This window comes from Macrobrachium nipponense, chromosome 16 (genome assembly GCF_015104395.2).
Source record: "Macrobrachium nipponense isolate FS-2020 chromosome 16, ASM1510439v2, whole genome shotgun sequence".
NCBI classification, from domain to species: domain Eukaryota; kingdom Metazoa; phylum Arthropoda; class Malacostraca; order Decapoda; family Palaemonidae; genus Macrobrachium; species Macrobrachium nipponense.
In genome coordinates, this window is record NC_087209.1 from 76,298,576 (window position 1) to 76,320,151 (window position 21,576).

Here is a 21,576-nt window from a genome sequence, read left to right on the forward strand (position 1 = left end):
CATATTTGTATATTCCAAGTTTGCAGAAGCTCTCCCATTTGTTGATACTTTTGTATACAGTCAACCTCCCATATTCGCGCTCGAGATTCGCGGACTCACCTATTCAAGGATTTTTCTTTGGCCCAACTCTACCCTTTATTCGTGGGAAATTCACCTATTTGCGAATTGTTCTGACGATGAATATTCACTAATGAGAGCATTATTTACTAATTTTCAAATCTTACTATAACGGGCGTTATGTCTGTCTGTCCATACATCTGTCACTCAATCACAGCCAAACAGCTGATTCGATGGACATGAAACTTGGCATGGTTATAGTGGGGACCACTAGGATGGTTTGTAATGGGTTTCATCCTACCTCCCCACCCTTCTGAAGGGGGTGGGGTGAGAAGGGATTCCCTGAAACGGAGCTGGTTCTGCCTGTGAAACAGAGTTGGTTATGTCCGTAGACTTAGTTAGTACTTTATTGAATTCATTTATCATATGTAATTTCTGCATACATATGATTTATCATTTGGAAAAGAATAATATAGAGTAAACATCAATGACATCAAAGAGGGTGGAGTTTGAGAAGGGGGTTGACAGAGAGAGAATGAGAGGGAGAGGAAGTGAGAGAGTAGACGGGGTGTTAGGGAGAAGAAAAAGGAAAAAAGACAGGGAGAGTTAGACACAGACAGAGAAAGAGAAGAGCAGGTGTTAGAGAGAGAGAGAGAGAGAGAGAGAGAGAGGAGAGAGAGAGAGAGAGAGAGAGAGAGAGAGAGATAGATGGTATTGATGAGAGAAAGAAGGAAAGAGACAGAGATGGTTGGAGAGAGTGAGAGAAAGGAGTGAGATGGGAGAGAAAGAGAGTAGAGGGATGTTAGAGAGAGAGAGAGAGAGAGAGAGAGAGAGAGAGAGAGAGAGAGAGAGAGAGAGAGAATTGGTATTACTGAGACGAAAGAGTGAAAGAGACAGATGGTTGGAGAGAGCAAGAGACAGTAAAGGGGGGAGAGAGAGAGAGAGAGAGAAGAGAGAGAGAGAGAGAGAGAGAGAGAGAGAGAGAGCGCATGTTTATCAGTTGTCATTCAGAGTTACAGGCAGCACCTTCCACTCCTCCTGATGTGGCTGTCAGCCCATACGACGATCCAGCAGGATAGCAGCCAGATATAACAACAGAAAAGAGGAAATTACCCATTTGTGCCATTGACCACTTTCTTCATCACCGTGTCCGTTGGAGATCTGACTACCAAAAGGCCAGCCATTCTTGACATTTCTGTCTTGTTTACTGTCATATATCTTATGTTAAATTGTTCTTTGACTGAAGATGGACCCAGGGTAGGGTTCGAAAGCTTTTACATGGTTTTACAAAATCTTAGTACTGCTTCCATCAGAATATTATTGTGGACCTTAAAGAACATTACTAGTGCCTTCATAATCGAGATTGCTACCCAATAATAATAATAATAATAATACTGTACTTATAAAATTCATATGTGAAAGTATTTTAAAGAAAATAATAATAATATACTTATGCCCTCGTAATCAAGATTGCTACCCAAATAATAATAATAATAATGAATAATAATAATAATAATAATATAACTGTACTTACAAAATTTATATGTGAAAGTATTTTAAAGAAAATAATAATAATAATACTGTACTTACAAAATTTATATGTAAAGTATTTTTAAAGAAAATAATAACAATATAACCGTACTTACAAAATTCATATGTGAAAGTATTTTAAAGAAAAACAATAATCTCTCTCTCTCTCTTCTCTCTCTCTCTCTCTCTCTCTCTCTGTCTCTCTCTCTCTCCTCTTCTCTCCGAAGTGTTAGAAGTGTATGTATATATCTTTAAGGGTACTTCTACATACCTATGAGCTTAATAGATACATTATTACATTATAATTATGTACTACTATACTGTAAATAATTTTTATCATAAAAAATCAGTATTTATTCACAAACACAATATGTATGAAAAATAAACGTAATTAGTGAAAAGTAATGTTGCTCTAAGAAAAAACTAATTGGCAATAATCTTGGTGATATGGTCCATAGAAATGTCACCACAAATTGGTGAAAGTTGCCCGTGGATAAGTGAATCATTTGTTTCACAAAAATGCGCAACAAAGTGGACCATGGACACGTGAAAACATAAAAAACAGGGGGGGGGGGGGGCACTGTAGAGCACCCCAATCTAGGTCCAATGCGTTTGAGTAGAAATCTGTGTCGGGGCTTAGAGGGCAGAGAGACTTTCCTTTCAAAAGTCTTCTTTAGAAATTCCACCATCGCAAATCCCTCTTCATTTTATGAGTTATGGGAAACAAACGAGTCCGGATACCTTCCTCTGTTCCAACTGTCTCACAAAGAATTGCAGAACTCTCATGTGTAAACAAATTAACTAGTTAAAAAAAAAAGGCTAAGTCAGTGAAAATTAATGTCTCTGATCAAGAAAGTCTTAATGTGAAAAATTGTTCTCAAAACAAAACACCTAACACTCGATAATTGTGCCAAAGGCTACCAAAGGTAAAAATACTTCACCAACTAGGAAACAAATTGAAGCTCTTTGCCGAGTTGTTCCACTCTTTCCCTGAAAGTGGGTGGGGCTAGTCACTTACACAAAACAAAAGAAGTGCTACTGTGAATTTCAAAATTTAAGCTGCCATATGACTTGAAACTATAGCAGTGTAATTACTTGGTAAGTTACTTATACTATGTAATTACTTGGTAAGTTACTTATATAAAACATCCAAGCCAGATATAGTCAATATAAAGACTTAGAAGCAAAAGCTGATAAAGAAGTCGTTATAAATAGACGTGCATGACATACATGAATAAAGAAAACAGAATGAGAGTGACTATCAATTGGTCTTGTACTTATCATTAAAAGAACCCACAATCATTATTAGACATAAGAAGATTCACTATATTTTGTTAAGTCCTGAAGTTAAGATTATGACACAACACAACCAGAAATTATGAATTTAAATCCAATACCAAATTTACAATAGCAAACATGTATGGTATGTTACAAACAGTACACAATGCAGAAAAATTAAGATGCTCATGAGCTGCAGGGGATGTTGAACAAGCAATTAGAAAAAGCTGCTTAAGACATTTTTTGCACTGAAGAATAATTCTAGTTGAGGAATTTGAGAATTTTACAATAACACACACACACAACAAAAGGAATAAAAACAGCAAAACATCTACTGGATAAGGGAAAAATTAAAATGAAGTCTGAAAAAATAGTACTTTACCTCTACATGAAGGGTTTCTTTTGAATTCATGTAGTCAAACAATTTTTGATAATTTTCAAACTGTTTATCCCATTCATCTGATCTCACGTAGCGGAAATCATCTCCCAGAGGGATAAGGAGAACGTTGGTTTTATATAGCTGAGCTTTCTTGCGATACTGGTCCAAAAGCTGCTGAGACCTGAAAATTAGAAGAAAAAGTATGTTGTGTTGTCATGTTTTCTTAGAACTAAATTACATTACAGATTAACCCTGAATTGGTACTACGCAGTAATAAGCCAGTGGGCCAGATGAATGGTAAATGGACAGCAAAGTAAGGAAGTCCTTAGTTAATGGCGGACTTGGTTAATGACGGACTCAGTTAATGGCGATCCGGTTTTATGGGGCTTGTCTAGTGCCATAAAATCGGCAATTTATGGCACCATAACGGGCCAAGTTTCATTTGTCAGTACCATTAACCAAAACTCAGCGTATAAGAGTCATAAATTGCAGAGTTTCTGTTAATGGCAGTTTTCGCTTATCAGCACCCTTGCTGAGAACAGAACCCCGCCAAGAACCAAGGACTGCCTGTCAATAAGCAGAACATCACAGTAATTATGGTATGATAATAAGCACCAATAAACCACTTCTTGGTGCTGAAAATTGCTTACTGACACCGATCAACAACCTGCTGATGCTGATAAACTGCTTACCAGCGCCGAAAATCTGGTTGTTGTTGGTAAAACCAAAACAAAGTCAACCAGTGCCGCTGATCAGCGGGGACTGCCTGTACTGAACATGTATGAAGTCCCAGTACTTTTGATGTTCAACTTCTGTATGGTAGCTTAGCAAACGGTTTTATGTACAGTGGAAATCCGTATTCACATCCTCAACATTTGCGGATTCATGTATTCACGGATTTCTCTATGGACCATATTTACCCATTATTTGCGGGAATCTCACAAATTCAAGTATTCTTCTATGAAAAATATCCACAAATTACTGTATTTTCATATCAACTTCATGATTAAATCCACTTTTGTGGTAAAAACTTTAAAAAACCAGGTACCGGTGTCACCATTTATCGGCAGGAGTTCCATTCCTGGTCAGGCGCTCCGAGTGGTTATCAGCGCCATAAGAGCGCCATAAGAGTGCCATAAGTGTGTTTTAATCCCTAGACTTTCATACTTTGCCTAACCCTTAAACAATACGTCGATTAAAATTGTCTGTCGGGTGCCAAGTGGACTTTCGGTACGTCAACTACAAAAAGTTTTTTTAAATATTCACGGAAAAATAGTTATAGGCCTAGTTTGCAAAAGATTTTAAATCATGCCCCTTGAGGGATGCTGGGAGTTCACAGATCACGCTGTTGTTTTGTTTACAAGAGTTATCCAGCCGCGCATGCGCGAATTTCTTTCTTCTCGCACTACAAAGCATCAGCGACATCGGAGAGCGATTTCTTGACGCATTCGTGTTTTGCAGAATTTTTGCGAGTGTTAGCGTACTTGTGACGCAATAGGACGTTTACAGAGATGTCCCAATGTCGTCAGGCCTGTCAGTAGTAAGCGTGTGAGGCGAGTTTTAGATTTGGATGCTGGAGAGGGACCAAGCACCCAAGGTGACCCAGCTTTTCAATGCCGTGTTGTGCGGCCATGTGTGGTCGAAAGGGACCAAGGACCACATCCTGTGCCTTTTACGACCCCTAGGAAGCATCAGAGTGTCCTGAGGGGGCATTCATAAGCATTTGGGAGGCCTCCAACAAAAGGAAACTGAAGAGTACTTGTTGGAGCTCGATCGAGAGGAAAAAATGCAAGGCCTTACATAAAGTGTTATACATGAAAATGTGCGCAATATCATGTAGAATACAAAAAAAAAAATTCATGGTTGTACCGCTTATCAGTTTTGAAATATTTTCATATAAATCACGATAAATAGAAAAAATTTGACCTTCGGTCAACTTTAACTCGACCGAAATGGTCGAAAACTGCAATTGTAAGCTAAAACACTTACAGTCTAGTAATATTCAATCAATTACCTTCATTTTGCAACGTTTAAACAGGAAGTCTCTAGGACAATACTATTTCAATTTATGGTGAATATTTGAAAAAACTTGTTTTTTACGACCGCGCATATGATTCATGTATCATTTTGTGATAATATTTTCTCTGTGTTGCTTTGATCGTTTTACAATTCGTTATATGCCAAAATCATCACAATTTAGTGTACAATACAACGAAAAAAAAATAACTCATTAGCTTTAACCGTTTTGCTCACAGCATGATTTGTATACAATTATATATGACATTTTTTTTTCGCGCTGTCATATATTCCAATATCTGTATATGATAGATATTTTTTTTCATTTCTGATGGTTGCATACTAAACTTCGGGCAATGACAAAAGGAGCCAAAAATTAACCCTTAATCTTCAAAACTAAGCGTGCTTCAATTTTTTGAAAAAAGCTTTTTTTCCGCTTCGGTGCTAACTCCCGAACGCTGCCGGCATACGACAGACACTTCTGTAAATAGAGGCTCGGCGTTTAAGGGTTAATGCCGATTTTTGCTTTATGGCGGCCACGATAACCTCTATGGCGGATGGGTGGCTTATGGTGCTTATGGCACTGATAACCGAGTGTGGCGCCATAAGAAACCTTATTTTTAAATTAATATTTTCAAAAACTGCCATAAAACTGAAGCGTCATAGAGCGAAGCAGCCGAAAACCGAAGAACACCTGTATAAGCATTTTTAGTGGGTTTTTCTTGAGTCTGAACTAATAAAATAGGCAGTTTTAACCATTTTTATAGGGGTTCTAAGTATTCACAGAACTGATAGGGGAGCGAAAGTCAGAGCTAAAGAGGAAATGTCAGTACTATTTATAGTAATAGTACTGGTATTAGGCCTAGCATAGGAAAAATCATAGGCTAAGTAGGGCTAACTACAGACCAAGCTCACCAGGAAGGGGAGAAAAGGTAGCTTTATGCCCTGATCTAATTACTTGCTTCTGCAGTCTATCTGCTTCCCTTTTTTTCCTGTATCCGATACTTTTAAGGGGGCCAGCCGGTAAGCCAATAGTATATGGTGATAAAGAGCAAAAAATACAAAATCACAAAAAAATTCATGGAGCTTCATATAGCAATGGAAAATGTGTATACAAAATATTTCATAAAAATTCCTCTTACTTTCATAGTTACAGGGTAATTAGTAAAAGTACCTCAATAAGCCAAAAACATTGATCCGTACAAGAAAATGCAGTATTTCTTCTGTTATCGTAAATTTTGATAATCATTACCTTTTGATATCAAAACAAATTGTAAGCAATGGCATCTGTAGAGATTCCATGAGTCACAAGACGGTAAGTTATGAGCTTACACCCTTCAGTGCGAGCAGAAACATCAAAGACAGTACACATTCGAGTTTCACCTCTGACATTCGCTTACTTTTAAATCTGTTTTTCTTTGTTTCAGCAAGAATTTCATCATGCCAAAGAGGAAAAGACAAGCAAAACATCTTGCTAACATACAGAAGAAAAAAATTCACTCTAATAAGAGTTCATAATATCATAATGTCGGAGATATTAGCGGAGAGAGAGAGAGAGAGAGAGAGAGAGAGAGAGAGAGAGAGAGAGAGAGAGAGAGAGAAGAGAGAGAGAGAGAGAGAGAGAGAGAGAGAGAGTGTTGTGGAAGGAGCGCCTGTCTTGCCTGATGCAGTGCCCCAGGAGCCTAAAGAAGCAAGATATTGAGCAAAGGGATCTTCATTTATGATTAAATTATGATAAATAACATAGTTTAGGTTTATTAACCCTCTTACGCCGACTGGACGTATTTTACGTCGACATTTTTTGTCTCCTGTGTGCCGACTGGACGTATTTTATGTCGACTTACAAAAGTTTTTTTTAAAATTCGCGGAAAAATACTTATAGGCCTACCAGCCTAAAACTTTTGAATCACATGCCTTGGGGGATGCTGGGAGTTCACGGATCAAGGTGTTGTTTTGTTTACAATCGTTACGCAGGCGCGCAAGCGCGAATTTCTTTCTTGCCGCACTAAAAAGTATCTGTGACACATCTCAAAAATTATTTCGTCACTTTGACAATTTTTGTACCATTGTAAATTAGCCGTTACATGAAGTATTATATATGAAAATGTGCGCATTTTTATGTAGAATACAACAATTAAATACTCATGATTGTAGCTTTTATCAGTTTTGAGATATTTTCAAATAAATAACGATAATTGCCAAAATTTCAACCTTCGGTCAACTTTGACTCTACCGAAATGGTCGAAAAACGCAATTATAAGCTAAAACTCTTATATTTTAGTAATATTCAATCATTTACCTTAATTTTGCAACTAATTGGAAGTCTCTAGCACAATATTTTGATTTACGGTGAATTTATGAAAAAACTCTTTCCTTACGTCCGCGCGGTAAGGAACTCTTCCGAAAAAAATCATACATGCGATTGTGGTAATGTTTGCACCATTTTAAAAATTAGCCGTTATATAAAGTTTTATATATGGAAATGTGCGCAATTTCATGCACAATACAACTAAAAACAACCCATGGTTGTAGCTCTTATCAGTTTTGAGATATTTTCATATAAATAACAATAATTGCCAAAATTTCAACCTTTGGTCAACCTTTGACTCTACCGAAATTATCAAAAAACGCAATTGTAAGCTAAAACGCTTATATTCTAGTAACATTCAAGCATTCACCTTCATTTTGCAACAAATTGGAAGTCTCTAGCACAATATTTCGATTTATGGTGAATTTATGAAAAAAATAACATTTTCTTTACGTCCGCAAGGTAACTCTTCCGAAAAAATCATACGTGCGATTGTGGTAATGTTTGCACCATTTTAAATTAGCCATTACATAAAGTTTTATATATGAAAATGTGCGCAATTTCATGTAGAATACAGAAATAAATAATTGAAGGCTGTAGCTTTTCTCATTTTTGAAATATTTGCATACAAATCACGATAAATAGAAAAAAAACCACGTTCGGTCAACTTTGACTCTACCGAAATGGTCGAAAAACGCAATTGTAAGCTAAAACTCTTACAGTCTAGTAATATTCAGTCATTTATCTTCATCTTGAAACAAATTCGAAGTCTCTAGCAAAATATTTAGATTTATGGTGAATTTGAAAAAAAATCTTTCCTTCCCTCCGCGTGCGGATTCTCCGCCACAAATCTCCGAAATGCGTACGTACCATTCTCGGAATATTTGCTCCGTTTCATAATAGGCATTTCATAGAGTTTATATATGAAAATATGTGCAATTTCATGTAGAATAAAACGAAAAATATTTGAAGGTTGTAGCATTTCTTATTTTTGAAATAATTGCATATAAAAAATATATATAAAAAAATTTGACATTCGATCAACTTTAACTCGTCAGATATGGTCGAAAACTGCAATTGTAAGCTAATACTCTTACAGTATAGTAATATTCAATCATTTGTCTTCATTTTGAAAGAAACTGGAAGTCTCTAGGACAATATTTAGATTTATGGTGAATTTTAAAAAAAAATATTTGTGTACGTCCGAGCGTTGCGAATTCATGCATTATTTTGTGATAATATTTTCTCTGTGTTGCTTTTATCGTTTTACAATGTGTTATATACCAAAATGATCGCAATTTAGTGTATACATTACAACGAAAAAAAAGTAACTTGTTACCTTTAACCGTTTTGCGCACAGCGCGATTTGAATACAATTATATATGAAATTTGGTTTTTGCGCTATCATATATTGCATTATTTATATATGATAATGATAATTTTTTTCATTTCCGATGGTTGCATACTAAACTTCAGCCAATGACAAAAAAAGGAGCCAAAAATGAACTCTTAATCTTGAAAACTAAGCGCGCTGTGATTTTTTGAAAAAAATATTTTTTCCGCTTCCGTGCTCACTCTGAAACACCTCCGGCACACGGGAGACAATTTTTTTTTTTACCGCTTCGGCGTAAGAGGGTTAATACCCAAAAAGTAATATAAAATTCATAATAATCATGATTTAATAACATTGTATTTGTAAAAATACAAAGAAAAACTTTGAACGCCCGTATCTCAAAACTATACTTATTGACCTTCAAATTCTATCTTCTCCCTTAGTTTTAAAGCTATAGCATTAAAATTGGGTAGATAACATAGAAAGACACTATAGAACAATCAAATGGAGCCTTTTTTTCAATTTTTGTTTAATTTTTTTTCCCTGATTTATAGGATTTATTTTTTTACCATAATGAAAAAATTCATATCTAGCAAAAAAAATTACTTTTAGAAAAAAAACTTTTGATTGGAGGTCTACACCAGGTCTATGTATGGTAGTAATCCCAGGTCTTAATATAAAGTATCAAGGGAGGAGATACAATTTCAAAACGGTTATTTTTGGGATAAATTGCACTGGCGTAACAAAACTGAGGGTCAGAGGTGAAAATAATATGCAGTTTGGAGATGTCCCAAGTCACCTTATTAAGTGGTATGAATGTCAAAGTCCTGTGATACAAAAACGGCCCCCCTTAAGCATAAGATCCTTCGGCCAATCCCTGCACTCCTCACGCCTAATCTCTAGATCACACTCTGTACCCCTGCAACTGGTACAAACCTTATGCTGATCTACCTCAAATTTAGGCAACCTGGTTACACAATAATCATTCCCACATAACCTGATGTTAGTTGATTTGCTTACAGTGGAAGACATCCTAGGATGATTGAAATTACAGTAACGTGACAGGAGAAAACAGCCAAATTCACATAATACTAACAAATTCCTACACCTTATGGTGGAAAGAAGAATTCTGACTATAGCTAAAACATTCAAACACACCTGGTGGAGAACAGGTGAACTAGACAATCTTCCGGTTCAGCCAAGGGATCTTTTTTCGTTTGAATGCCGACTCGCCTATCAGTGTGGATATATGAGCTAACTTTAATAGTAAGTAAGAATGATCTCACATAATTCATATACCCAGCATTTAGATAAGTCTGTAAACCTTGCACTTGCCTAAGGACTACTAAACACCTTTACAATACAATTACAATGCCAAACTTCTAAAATAACAAAAATCAAGTTCAATAATATCATTTGCTTCCCTCGCAGACAGACACCACAACATTCTGAACATATCTGACTTGATACAAAATTAAACCAAGAACAATATGTAACCCATGATATTGCCTTTCACAAATTTTAAAGAATGTCTTACCTTGATTGGACATTACGCTCATTGATCGGCTGTGGCGGAATTCTCCAAGGACAAGTTACTCCAGATCCTGATAGCCTGTGGAAATCGAACTGACAGCATACTTTTGGATCAGGCCCACAAGTGTGTGGGACATCATAGCTATAGAAAGGCATCATGTGACAAAACATGTCAGTCGAAGACCCAGTATCTGCAAGTAGGTAAAAACAGTTTTCTAATTACCTCACAAGTAAAGGTTGCTCTCCCTATTGGGTACTTAGGGTATTAAGAAAAAAAGAAGGTAATGCAGTTTATGAATCTTAAAAACTCCTTTCATATTTTTTCTCATTTTTCAAGTATGTACCTGGGCCCTAGAATAAATGGCTCATTGCTTTTACCATATTCAATGTTCCCTAATCAGAATACAGAGTGCTTCTGCTGACCACATAAGTAATCTTTGAATTTTTTCTTGCTTCAAAAATGACAAATTTTCAATTAATTTTATTTTTCATAGCTAACAAACTGAGGTCTTAACATCTGGGTAATCTTCTGGCACCAGCTGGAAACAGGTTAAAAACAATAAAAAATTGTAAATGCAAGGGATTTGTGACAAATGGCATCTAATATGTAGCTGAGGTGGAAGTAAGTGAGAGACCACGCTCGAACCTAGTGACGTATTTGATTTTTCTTCCAACCCAGGATAAGACATAAAAGGGGTGGCTAGAGGTGGGCAATCAATGTTAAAACCCCAGATTTGTTAGCTATGAAAAATACAGATTAATTAAAAATTTGTCATTTGTTCATATGTGGAACAAACCTTCAGTCTTAACATTAGGATAGAATCATACTTGGAGAGAGGTATGAGAATCTGAACCAACTGAAATGAGGATTCTAATGACGAGAACCTAAGCCTTTGAGATGTTAGATATGGGGATATCTAACACCCGTCCACTGGATTTAAATACAGGTTCATTGCATATATGAAAGTCAAAGAGAACTTAATCTGTTCAAGCAACAAACCATGTCAGTCATGAGAAATGGGTTTGTCAACATTCCTCAGTTCCTTTGCTAGAGAAAGGAGTTGAAGCTACTGAGAGGCAGATTTGTATGTGAATGGAAAATAAAAAAGTGCTGTAACAGTATGACGGCAACGCTCACCTGTCAATCCTTCAAACCGTACGTAGGTATTGAAGAAAGGAAAAAATGGAAAGAAAAGAGATGAGTCATCTCACTCATTCTTTCCTCCACACTTTCATCTTAGGCAAGATACATACTCTCCCACCAGGGGCACTGGATGAGCTACACAACTTGTTGAACAGCCATCACTGGACCCAAGAAAAAAAGCGTCCAAGGACCTGTGGGCAATATCCTTCAGGTAAAAGAAAGAGGAAGTGGTCAGACAAAGACAGGAACCAACATTTAAAATTCTATGAACAAACAAGTTCTTCTTAAATGCCAGGGAGGAACTTATTCCTCTGATATCATGTGCTTCTGCATGCAGAGTATTGGCGACAGCACTTGATGATGATGAGTAGGCTTGCCTAATCACCTTACAAAGCTAAATGAAAAGGTATGGACACCTCTTCTTGGCCTGGTTCAAGCTAACAAAGCAGTAACTCTTGAGGGTCACTGGTAACAAACTCTTTAATGAATAGGGAGTGGAGAATGAGCAAATCAGTCATCATAGAGGCAAATCAGTCACCGTAAACAGAGTCAATTTTGGGTCTTAGCCACAAATTCCGGACCCCCAAACCCTCGTGTGTTTACTTCATAATCCCGACCATGGAACTCTCCAACTTTTTTCAAGGAAGCCAAGGTCAAAAGGAAAACTGTTTTTAGTCAGTTCCTTGCAAGACGATTGATGCAAGGACTCAAATGGAGCTTGAGTGAGACAACGCAGAACCAGAATAAGGTCCCGCGTAGGAGGTTTGAGTTCCCTAGGTGAACAAGACTACTCAAAGTTCTTGAACCACATAGAGAATTCTCAGGATGAAGTGAGTCCACGTCTTTCAGATGAAGAACTAATTCTGAGTGGTGAGAAATCCTGTCTTTGTACATGGGTGACAAAGATCTGAGGTAGCCAGACATCTGAGTCACTGCTCTGCGAGAAAGATCTCTCACTCAAAAGAGATACTGGATAGACACCAGATGTGATGAGATAAAGACCCTATTGATTGGTGGTACCTCTCCACACTGCTTGGGGCCACAAGGGAGCTACTAGGGTCATCCTGAGATTCTTGGAACTCATTTACTCTGTTCAGGATATGATGGATCATGCAGAATAGAGGAAAGGAGTAAACTTCCAGGTTGTCCCAACTAAGTGGAAGAGAGTCAGCCACCCCAGCGAACGGATCTGGGGCCAGGGACAACCAAACAGTCGACCTCCAGCTTTCTGTTGAACCATGTAGCAAAGATGTTTAACATAACCCCAGGGGATGTCCTATGATAAAGATGCTCTGTGCATATACATGCTAAGTACCCTACTGTCAACTTGTGCACTGTCAAAGGAATTCGCACCATAAACAGAGATGTCCTTGCACTGCCAAAGGAATGCACATTGCCAACATAGGAGACATCTTATGATGACAGCACAGTAGTACATTATAATCTGTATTTCAATTAATGCTTGTATATATTACTAACACTACACATGACATTTTTATAATAAAATAACTTTGTATATATTTACCACTAATTGAATAGCTATCCACAGTTTCTAACTAAACGGCAGCTAAAATTTGAAATTCATGGTAGAGATTTTTTTTTTTGTGTGTAAGCATAGCCCCGCCCACTATCGGGGAAGAGAGGAACAACTCGGCAAAGACCCAACAATTTGTTTGTGCCCTATGTCCTGCAAGACGAGGCGGATGGGTCTCTAATCTTTAATTACAGGGTATATATATCGAAAAAGTTATTTTATTATAAAAATGTAATTTTTGTATATGTAACTTACCCAGTAATTACATAGCTGATTCCCACAATTAACAAGAGGTGGGATGCAAGGACATATTATTCACAAACAATGTAATAAGTTTTGAGTATAGAAAATTTGTCAGCATTGGTAAAAATGCTTGTTGTTCCTTACCTGTAAGAGCTGCTGCAATAGTTATTAAGTGTTTTTTAAAATCAGTTTGGTGTAGGTATTGTTTTGTTTTCTGGTTATATTGGTGATGGTATTGCACCCTGGGCAGGGGCAAAGTGTTATGCTACATCAGCGTCCAGAGTACTTTCGTTGCTTAAAGCTCCCACTCTTGGAGTAGGCAACCCTTGGCTATACTGCCACGCTTCTACAAAGTAAGATGAGCACCGACCATAGGCAGTATCGTCGGTGCTCATCTTACTTTGTAGAAGCGTGGCAAAATAGCTAAGGGTCGCCTACTCCAAGAGTGGAAGCTTTAAGCAACAGAAGTACTCCGGACGCTGATGTAGCACAACACTTTGCCCCTGCCCAGGGTGCAATACCATCACCAATATAACCAGAAAACAAAACAATACCTACACTAATAACTATCCATCAAAAACTATGACTGGAGGGTACCCAGGTTAACAGTACCCCCAGACTCCCTTATAAGTCGACAACCTCTAATAATGTGAGGAGAAAAGGAAGGTAGATACACTTCCTAAGGATCTGCCCCCAATAACATGCCTGCCACTGCCAAAGGGCCTAAGGTACTGCAGCCACTGAATGTGGTCTCTACGTACTTCTTTTAGGTAAAACAACACGAACACTGATTTGCACCTCCAATAGCTTGCCCGACGTAAGATTGAGATCATGCTTGAAGACTAAGGACATAGTTACAGCTCTAATAGTATGTGCTCTGACTTTAAAAATTGGAAGCTCTTCTTTGATATGATAGTGAGCCTTTCTTATTACATCTCTTAAGAAAAAAGAAAGAGCATTCTTAAAAGGTCGAGACATGTCTTTCACTAAACACCACGGATTACTGGAGGATCCTCGGATCTTCTCATTTCTTTGTAAGTAGAACTTAAGAGCTCTTACTGGACAGAGTACAGGCAGTTCCCAGTTATTGGCTAGGGTTCCATTCTCGGCGGGGTGCTGAGAAGTGAAAACCGCCATTAACCAAAACTCGGTGATTTATGGCACTTATGGTGCCAAGTTTCAGTTAATAATGCCAATAACCCGATAATGGCACCTCTGTTAGGTATGTTATGGCGCCATAACTCTATTACAGGCAGTCCCCAGTTATCAACAGACTCGGTTATCGGCGATCCAGTTTTATGGCACAAAAAATTGGCGATTTATGGCGCCATAACAGGCCAAATTCTGGTTATCAATGCCATAAGGCCTTATGGCACCATAACATACCTAACAGAGGTGCCATAATGGTGCTGATGACTGGTTAGTGGGGCCATAAGCGCTATTATGGCACTATAAATCGCCGAGTTTCGGTTAATGATGGATTTCGCTTGTCATCACCCCCTTGGAAACAGAACCCCCACCGATAACCGGGGACTGCCTGTATCTGCACCTTATGGCGCCAATAACTAAAACTTGGCCTTTTATGGCGCCGTAACTTGCAGATTTTATGGCGCTAGACAAGCACCATAAAACCGGATCGCCATTAACCCAGTCGGCCGATAACCTGGGACTGCTTGTACTCTTTCTTCATTGTCTGGCCCTACGGTATCACTTAGATTTTTAATACTGAAAGAATGAGGCCACGGTTTCGCTGGTGATTCATTCTTAGCCAGGAATCCTAAAGTGTAGGAACAAATCACATCACCTTGTGAGAAGCCTACCCTTCTGTCAATCACTTGAATCTCATTGATTCTCTTGGCGGTTGTTAGTGTAATCAAGGATAACATCTTCCTAGTCAAGTTTCTGAGAGACGGCAAACAAATTGGTTCAAAATTGGGTCCTGAAAACCATTTGAGAACATTGTCAAGATTCCATGACACTAAAGTAGACTTCTTAGATTTGCAAGTGTCAAACGACTTCATGAGATCAGTAATACCTTGATTATTTGTAAGACCAGGCCTCTATGTCAGAACACTGAGCTGAGCATTGATCTATAGCCTTTAATCATATACGTTGATAAACCTTTAGAAGTTCTCAGAAACTGCAAAAATTCTGCTATTTCTGTTAGGAATGTCTCAGTAGTTGAGACTTTATTGCTTCTGTACCAAGTGTGGAAAATCGACACTTGTGCTGGTAGACGTCTGCAGAAGATTGATATTTCCTTGACGAAGGGTGAATGGGGATGTGGAGATATGCATCCTGCATATCTATTGAAACCATCCAGTCCCCATGGTGAATGGATACCAGAATGGAATGGTTGGTTTCCATTCTAAATTTCATTTTCTGAATAAAGAAATTTAGAGTACTCATGTCCAGGACTGGTCTCCTCCATCCTCCCTCCCAATGCCTTTGAGACTACATACAAACAGGCAATTGTAAAACCTCTTCAATGACTCGTCTTCTACTATCTCCACTGCGTTCTTGGAAATAAGTGCGGAAACATCCTCCAAGAGGGCCAAAAACTTCTCTGTTTTGGAATACGTATGCAGTCAATGTGATGGGACTCTTGACTAAAGGAGGTTTTTCCCTGAAGGGGATAGAATAGTCCTCTTTTAAGACTTGAACATTCCACTGTTCTGCACCTCTTTCTTTCCACCTTTCCCAGAACCAGTGGAGTCTGCCTCCTACTGGAGCACGGAGGACGTGCAAATCACTTTTTGGCCGCAGGATTCAAGGTCAATTTCTTCAATTTCTTAAATGTAGCACTGCAGGTCTAGTCATGGAAGAAAATCTCGCTCCTCCTCCATGAAAGAGCCGTCTTTGTGCCGGAGTTTCCAACCTAGAGGCTAAGACAGTAGGTTCTTTAGGTTGTTTGGAAGCCAGAGTTAAAAGATCTTGTGTGGAATTTTTGTGCAGGGATGAGCTGATGTCGTTCACAGTGTCTTGTGGGAACAGAAAATCCTTGACTAAGGGAGAGAACAAAAGAGCAGACTTCTAAGTAGAAGTGACTCCCTTCGCAGTGAAAGAGACCCATAGCTCTCTCTTTTTCAGAATTCCCAAAGTAAAAATGGAGATTTACTCAAAAGCACTATCTCTGACTCCCTTGTTTAAACAGGAAAGAATGCTAAGTATATTCGCCACAAATTCAGGCAGATGAGGGCAGTCTTGAGTCTTTTTAGCCAAAGTGCCTACTGCCCAGTCCATAAAACTGCTCACTTCAAAAACCTTAAACAACTTACGCAATGAGCGGTCTATTTCCGCTAAAGAAAACATCACTTCAACCGTGGAAAAGGTCGATCTCCTAGAATGAGCAATGAGAGCCAAGAAGTCCCCTTGGGCAGAGGCAGCCACACCCAAAGAGGGAGCTTCTCCCATGGTGTAACAAAAATATCTCCTTTGAAATATTCTTGCTCTCAGAAAATTGAAGCAGGCCTTCCCTTGCTCTCTCTTCTTCAAAAGCCAATCGTTTGCTTTTCTAATAGCCTTCTTAGGAGACGTAGAAAGTACCATCCTTAGAAGGAGTTTACTTTGGTGCAATGTCTGGCTACTCATCATAAAAGTAGACTGTAGAGAAGCAGGAGTTGCTGGAGTAAAAAAAGTAAGAAATGTCTGAGGGAGGTAATGAAGAAGCAACCCATATGCTAAGGGAAAAAGAGTCCTCTTCTGCTCCTTGAGGATCTTCTTCTTTTGCTGAAGAAATGGGAGATAAAAGTACGTTTGAAGTTGTGCAAGGTGCAGCGACTGACGTCGTGAAGTCAGGAGAGGTACAGCGTTCAAATTGGGCAAGATGCAGCCACAGGTTTCTTAAAAAAGTTGAAAATGTCGTCCAACTTCTTCTTAATCGGATCCGGGGAAGGATCTATTGTCGCTGACAAAGCCTGAGGGTGTGGATTCGCTCGAGAAGAATCAAGTGCAATAAGCAACTCAATCACCTTTAGTGGAGTGGACGCCAATGGGTGGTACGGGAGCTCCTGAGACAAAGAATTAATGGGTGCTTCCAGACGCTTCACAGCCAAGGCATGTTCGGGTGATACTGGGCACTCAACAGGGACAAAATGTCCAGGTGTAACTCGCTGTTTGCAAGGTTTAACAAACGTGGGCCCTGATGGGCACTCAGAAGCTACTGTGCCAGATATGCTCGCACTTTCAAGTTTAACGAAAGACGTTCTCTTAACTTCTTTAGAAGGTCTACTCTCCTCGCAAACAGAAGAAAAACATTCTGGAGAATCCCAGAAACTGCAAGAGGGCTGATCCTGCCCAGCAGGAATGCCTTTAGATTTCTTAGAAATACTAAACTTATGGTTGAATTTCGACTCCATCTTTGACTAATTCGGTAATGGCATTGGGGGCGTTGACGAGGGAGTCAGGTAAAGGTTGTGGTGTTAAGATTGAGGAAGGAATAGGAGGCATAATAGGTACACAGGTAAGTCAAAACTACTATCTTGACTAGCATTTGTCTTGTCATGTCTAAGATAAGCCTTTCTCTTCCTATCCCTTTCAAGCTTCTTTAAATGAAAATGAGAAGACAAAACTTTCCATTGTTTAATATCTCAATCTATACATTCCTCACACAATAACAATGAAGAACAAATCTGACCCCTGCATGAAGTGCAAATTGTGTGCTAGTCATACTTTAAGGAAGTCAATCTCATATGACAGCCTTTGCTGAAAAAACGAGTTGACGACCAACTAGTGTCAGACATCTTCAATGCCGGAAAAAATTCTCAAGTCAAAAAGCAGAAACTTTCAGTCCAAATATGAGGAATAGTCTTTAAACAAAATCCTAAGTGAAAAGCTACCAACATTAAACTGTACTTCACCAATTAGCAAACCACAGGTAACCGACAGGAATTTAAAACCACCAGCTGCCGATCGACAACATCCAGAAACAAATTGTCTGGTCTTTTCCGAGTTGTTCCTCTCTTCCCTGATAATGGATAGGGCTATTCCAACTTACTTTTACTTTACTTTATCTTCCCGCCACTGGCCAGTGGCATAAGGCTGATACAGTTCCTCTCCATCTGTCTCTATCCCGAGCCATTTCCCTCGCTTCCTCTAAGTTTTGGATTTCATCCTCAAGATCCCTGACAATTATGTCTATCCACCTCGTTCTTGGTCTTCCCAGCAGTCTTCTTCCTATTTGTACTGCTCTCAGTGCTCTCCTGGGGTCTTTATTCTCTTCCATCCTCTCAACATGTCCAAACCATTTCAGCCTTCCCCTCTTCAACCTGGTACTGACTGGCCTTTGCCTCAATCTCACCCTGATGTCTTCATTTCTAACATAATCATCCCATTTAATGCCAAGTATTCTTCTCAGCAGCTTCATCTCAAAAGCATCCAACCTTTTCTCCTCTGTTCTGGTCAGTGCCCAGGTGGACAAGCCATACATCAGGACTGGTAGTACTACTGCATTGAATATTCTCATCTTAGTTCTCAAGCTGATTTCATGCCTCGACCAAACGTTTTTTCTCAGAACCTCAAAAGCTCTTGCTGCTCCTAGTTTTCTTCTTTGTATATCTTCAATTTGCCTCCCGTCTGCTGTTACCACACTTCCCAAGTAAACAAACTTCTCAACTTGCTTGAGTTCCTGTCCTCTGATTGTCATATCCTCCATGTGCACCCAGTCATCATCCTTACTCACAACCATGATCTCGCTCTTCTTTGTGCTGATGTTCAAGCCAAAATTCTGTGTCTCTGTCTCCATCCTCATTACCATACCTACCAGCACCAGCCACGTATCAGCAACCAACGCAACATCATCAGCAAAGTCCAAATCCATAAAAACTTCTCCACCAATACTAGCCCCTCTGTTTTCATTCTCCATCACTCTTCTCATTATATGGTCAATATATACATTAAACAAGGTGGGTGACATAACACATCCCTGTCTTAGCCCACTTCCAACTGGGAACCAGTCACTTTGCTGTCCATCAAGCTGTACACAGCTGCACACTCCTTGGTACCAGTTCTTTAGTATCCTTATCACTTTCAGTGGTATACCATAGTGTTCTGCCACTCTCCACATTCCATCCCTCCATACTGAATCATACGCTTTCTCCAAGTCTATAAAAGCACAGAATATTGGCTTTGCATACTCCCATCTCTTCTCAATTATCAGTCTTAAGGTGAAAATTTGATCCACTGTTGACCTTCCACTTCTAAAACCACACTGCTGTTCTCTAAGTTTCTCTTCTACTATAGGTCTTATTCTGTTAAGTATTACTCTCATGAATATCTTCCCTGGGACTGACAGTAAACTTATGCCCCGATAGTTACCACACTCCCTTTTGCTTCCCTTATTTTTATATATTGGTATCACAATTGCCTTTTTCCAATCACTTGGTACCACCTCTGTTTTCCAAACTATGCTAAAAACAACTCTTAATGCCTCTATCATCCTTCGTCCTCCTGCTTTTAGCATCTCTGCAGTTATCCCGCACACGCCAGCAGTTTTTCCATTTTTTACAGATTTTAAGGCCTCTTTCACCTCTTCTGCACTAATGTCTTCTTCTTGTACCTCCAGAGCCTCGTTTAAATCTGCAATGCACTCATCCCTACCGGTAGTATCAACATTTAGGAGTCTTTCAAAATACCTTGCAAACAGATTCCTTTTCTCCATTTTGTCTGTGACCAAGTTCCCATCTTCATCCAACATGCCATCACTCCCTCCAAACTTTTTCTGGCTTGCGTTCCTCAAGAATCTCACAGCTGCAAACATAGCCCTGCTTTCACCAATTTCCATAGCTACTTCAACTTCGGTAGCTCTTTCTTTCCAAAACATGTTTTGGTCATGCTTCATCCTATCACTTAGTTCTCTCAGCTTTCTATTTCTTCGTCTTTTTAGTTGTTGTTTCTTCTCTATGTCTTGTTCATCGTCCATTTGAACTCTCAACCTTTGTTGCTCTTCACTTAAAACTTTTGCTTCATCACTAAACCAAGGCTTGCTGTTACTTCTCTTATAACCTAACACCTCTGTTGCTACATCCTTAGTATCGGAACTTAATATTGCCCAGGATTCCTCTGAATCCATATCCATATTTTCCATACCAATTAATGCTGCAAATTTGCCTCCTACCTTCACCTCATACTGTTGTTTAACTCTTTCATTTCTCAACTTATCCACATCAAACTTTATAGTTCTCCTTTTTTCTTGATTGGCCTGTAACTTTATTCTAATCTTGGATATTACGAGTTTGTGGTCAGAAGGAACACGGCAGCCCCTAAAAGTTCTGGTGTCTAATATAGACTTCTTCCATTTCTGATTTACAATAACATAATCTATCAAATTTTGTACCAATCCATTTGGCGACACCCATGTAGTTTTGTGCTCTAATTTATGGTTGAAATATGTGTTTGTTATAGATAACCCAGATGCACCACATAGCTCTAGGAGTCTTCTCCCATTATCATTTATAGCTCCAATTCCAAATTTTCCAATTGTTCCCTGAAAGCCATCATACTCTCTTCCTACTTTAGCGTTAAAATCTCCCATCAGTAACAACATATCATGTCTTCTAACATTCTGTATAACTCCAGTTAGCTTTTCATAAAATTCATCCTTCTCTTCTTCTCCACTCTCTTCGGTAGGGGCATACACCTGTATAACGGTGATGTTTGTATATTTACCTCGCAACCTGCAAGTGACTATTCTCTCATCAATACATTCATAATGCTCCAACATTTTTTCAGCTTTCTTACTCAAAGCAATTGCTACACCTCTCTCATGTTCTCCCTGGTCTTTACCAGAATAGATGAATAACACATCCTCTATTCTTACTTTTCCACACCCAAGCCACCTAGTTTCACTCAATCCAGCAATTTCCAAGTTGTATCTCTTGATTTCCTGTGCCACTAAACTTGATCTTCCTGTCATATACATTGTTCTCGCATTTAGACATCCAACTCGACAACTTTCTTTTTGTGTTGTTGAAGGGGTGGCCGACTCCCTTCTGGTGAGGCACCTCTGTGACCATCTTCCACCAACCTCCACCCACCAATGTCTTGGGGGTTTAGGAGGAAAGCATCATATGAGCCAGTTCGAAGTAAGGGACCAAGGTCCATGGCCACCCTGGCTCGGGCCTCATTAGTATCCTCAGGACCATGGTGAAGCTCACATCTCCCAATGTTCGCAACCCCAACTGTATCAGTTTCTGTCGTAGGGTATCTTTTTATGATGCAGGTT

General features: G+C 39.0%; 1 protein-coding gene across 1 annotated transcript in view; it reads right to left on the bottom strand.

Annotated features, from left to right (window-relative positions):
* Positions 1-21,576, bottom strand: part of LOC135195825 (alpha-mannosidase 2-like) — a 263,120-nt gene that overhangs the window by 177,448 nt on the left and 64,096 nt on the right. The window contains exons 9-10 of the mRNA XM_064222320.1: positions 10,439-10,625; positions 3,248-3,425 (exon numbers count right to left, since the gene is read on the bottom strand). Coding sequence (XP_064078390.1) covers positions 3,248-3,425; positions 10,439-10,625 — 365 coding nt within the window. The remainder of the gene's footprint in view (positions 1-3,247; positions 3,426-10,438; positions 10,626-21,576) is intronic.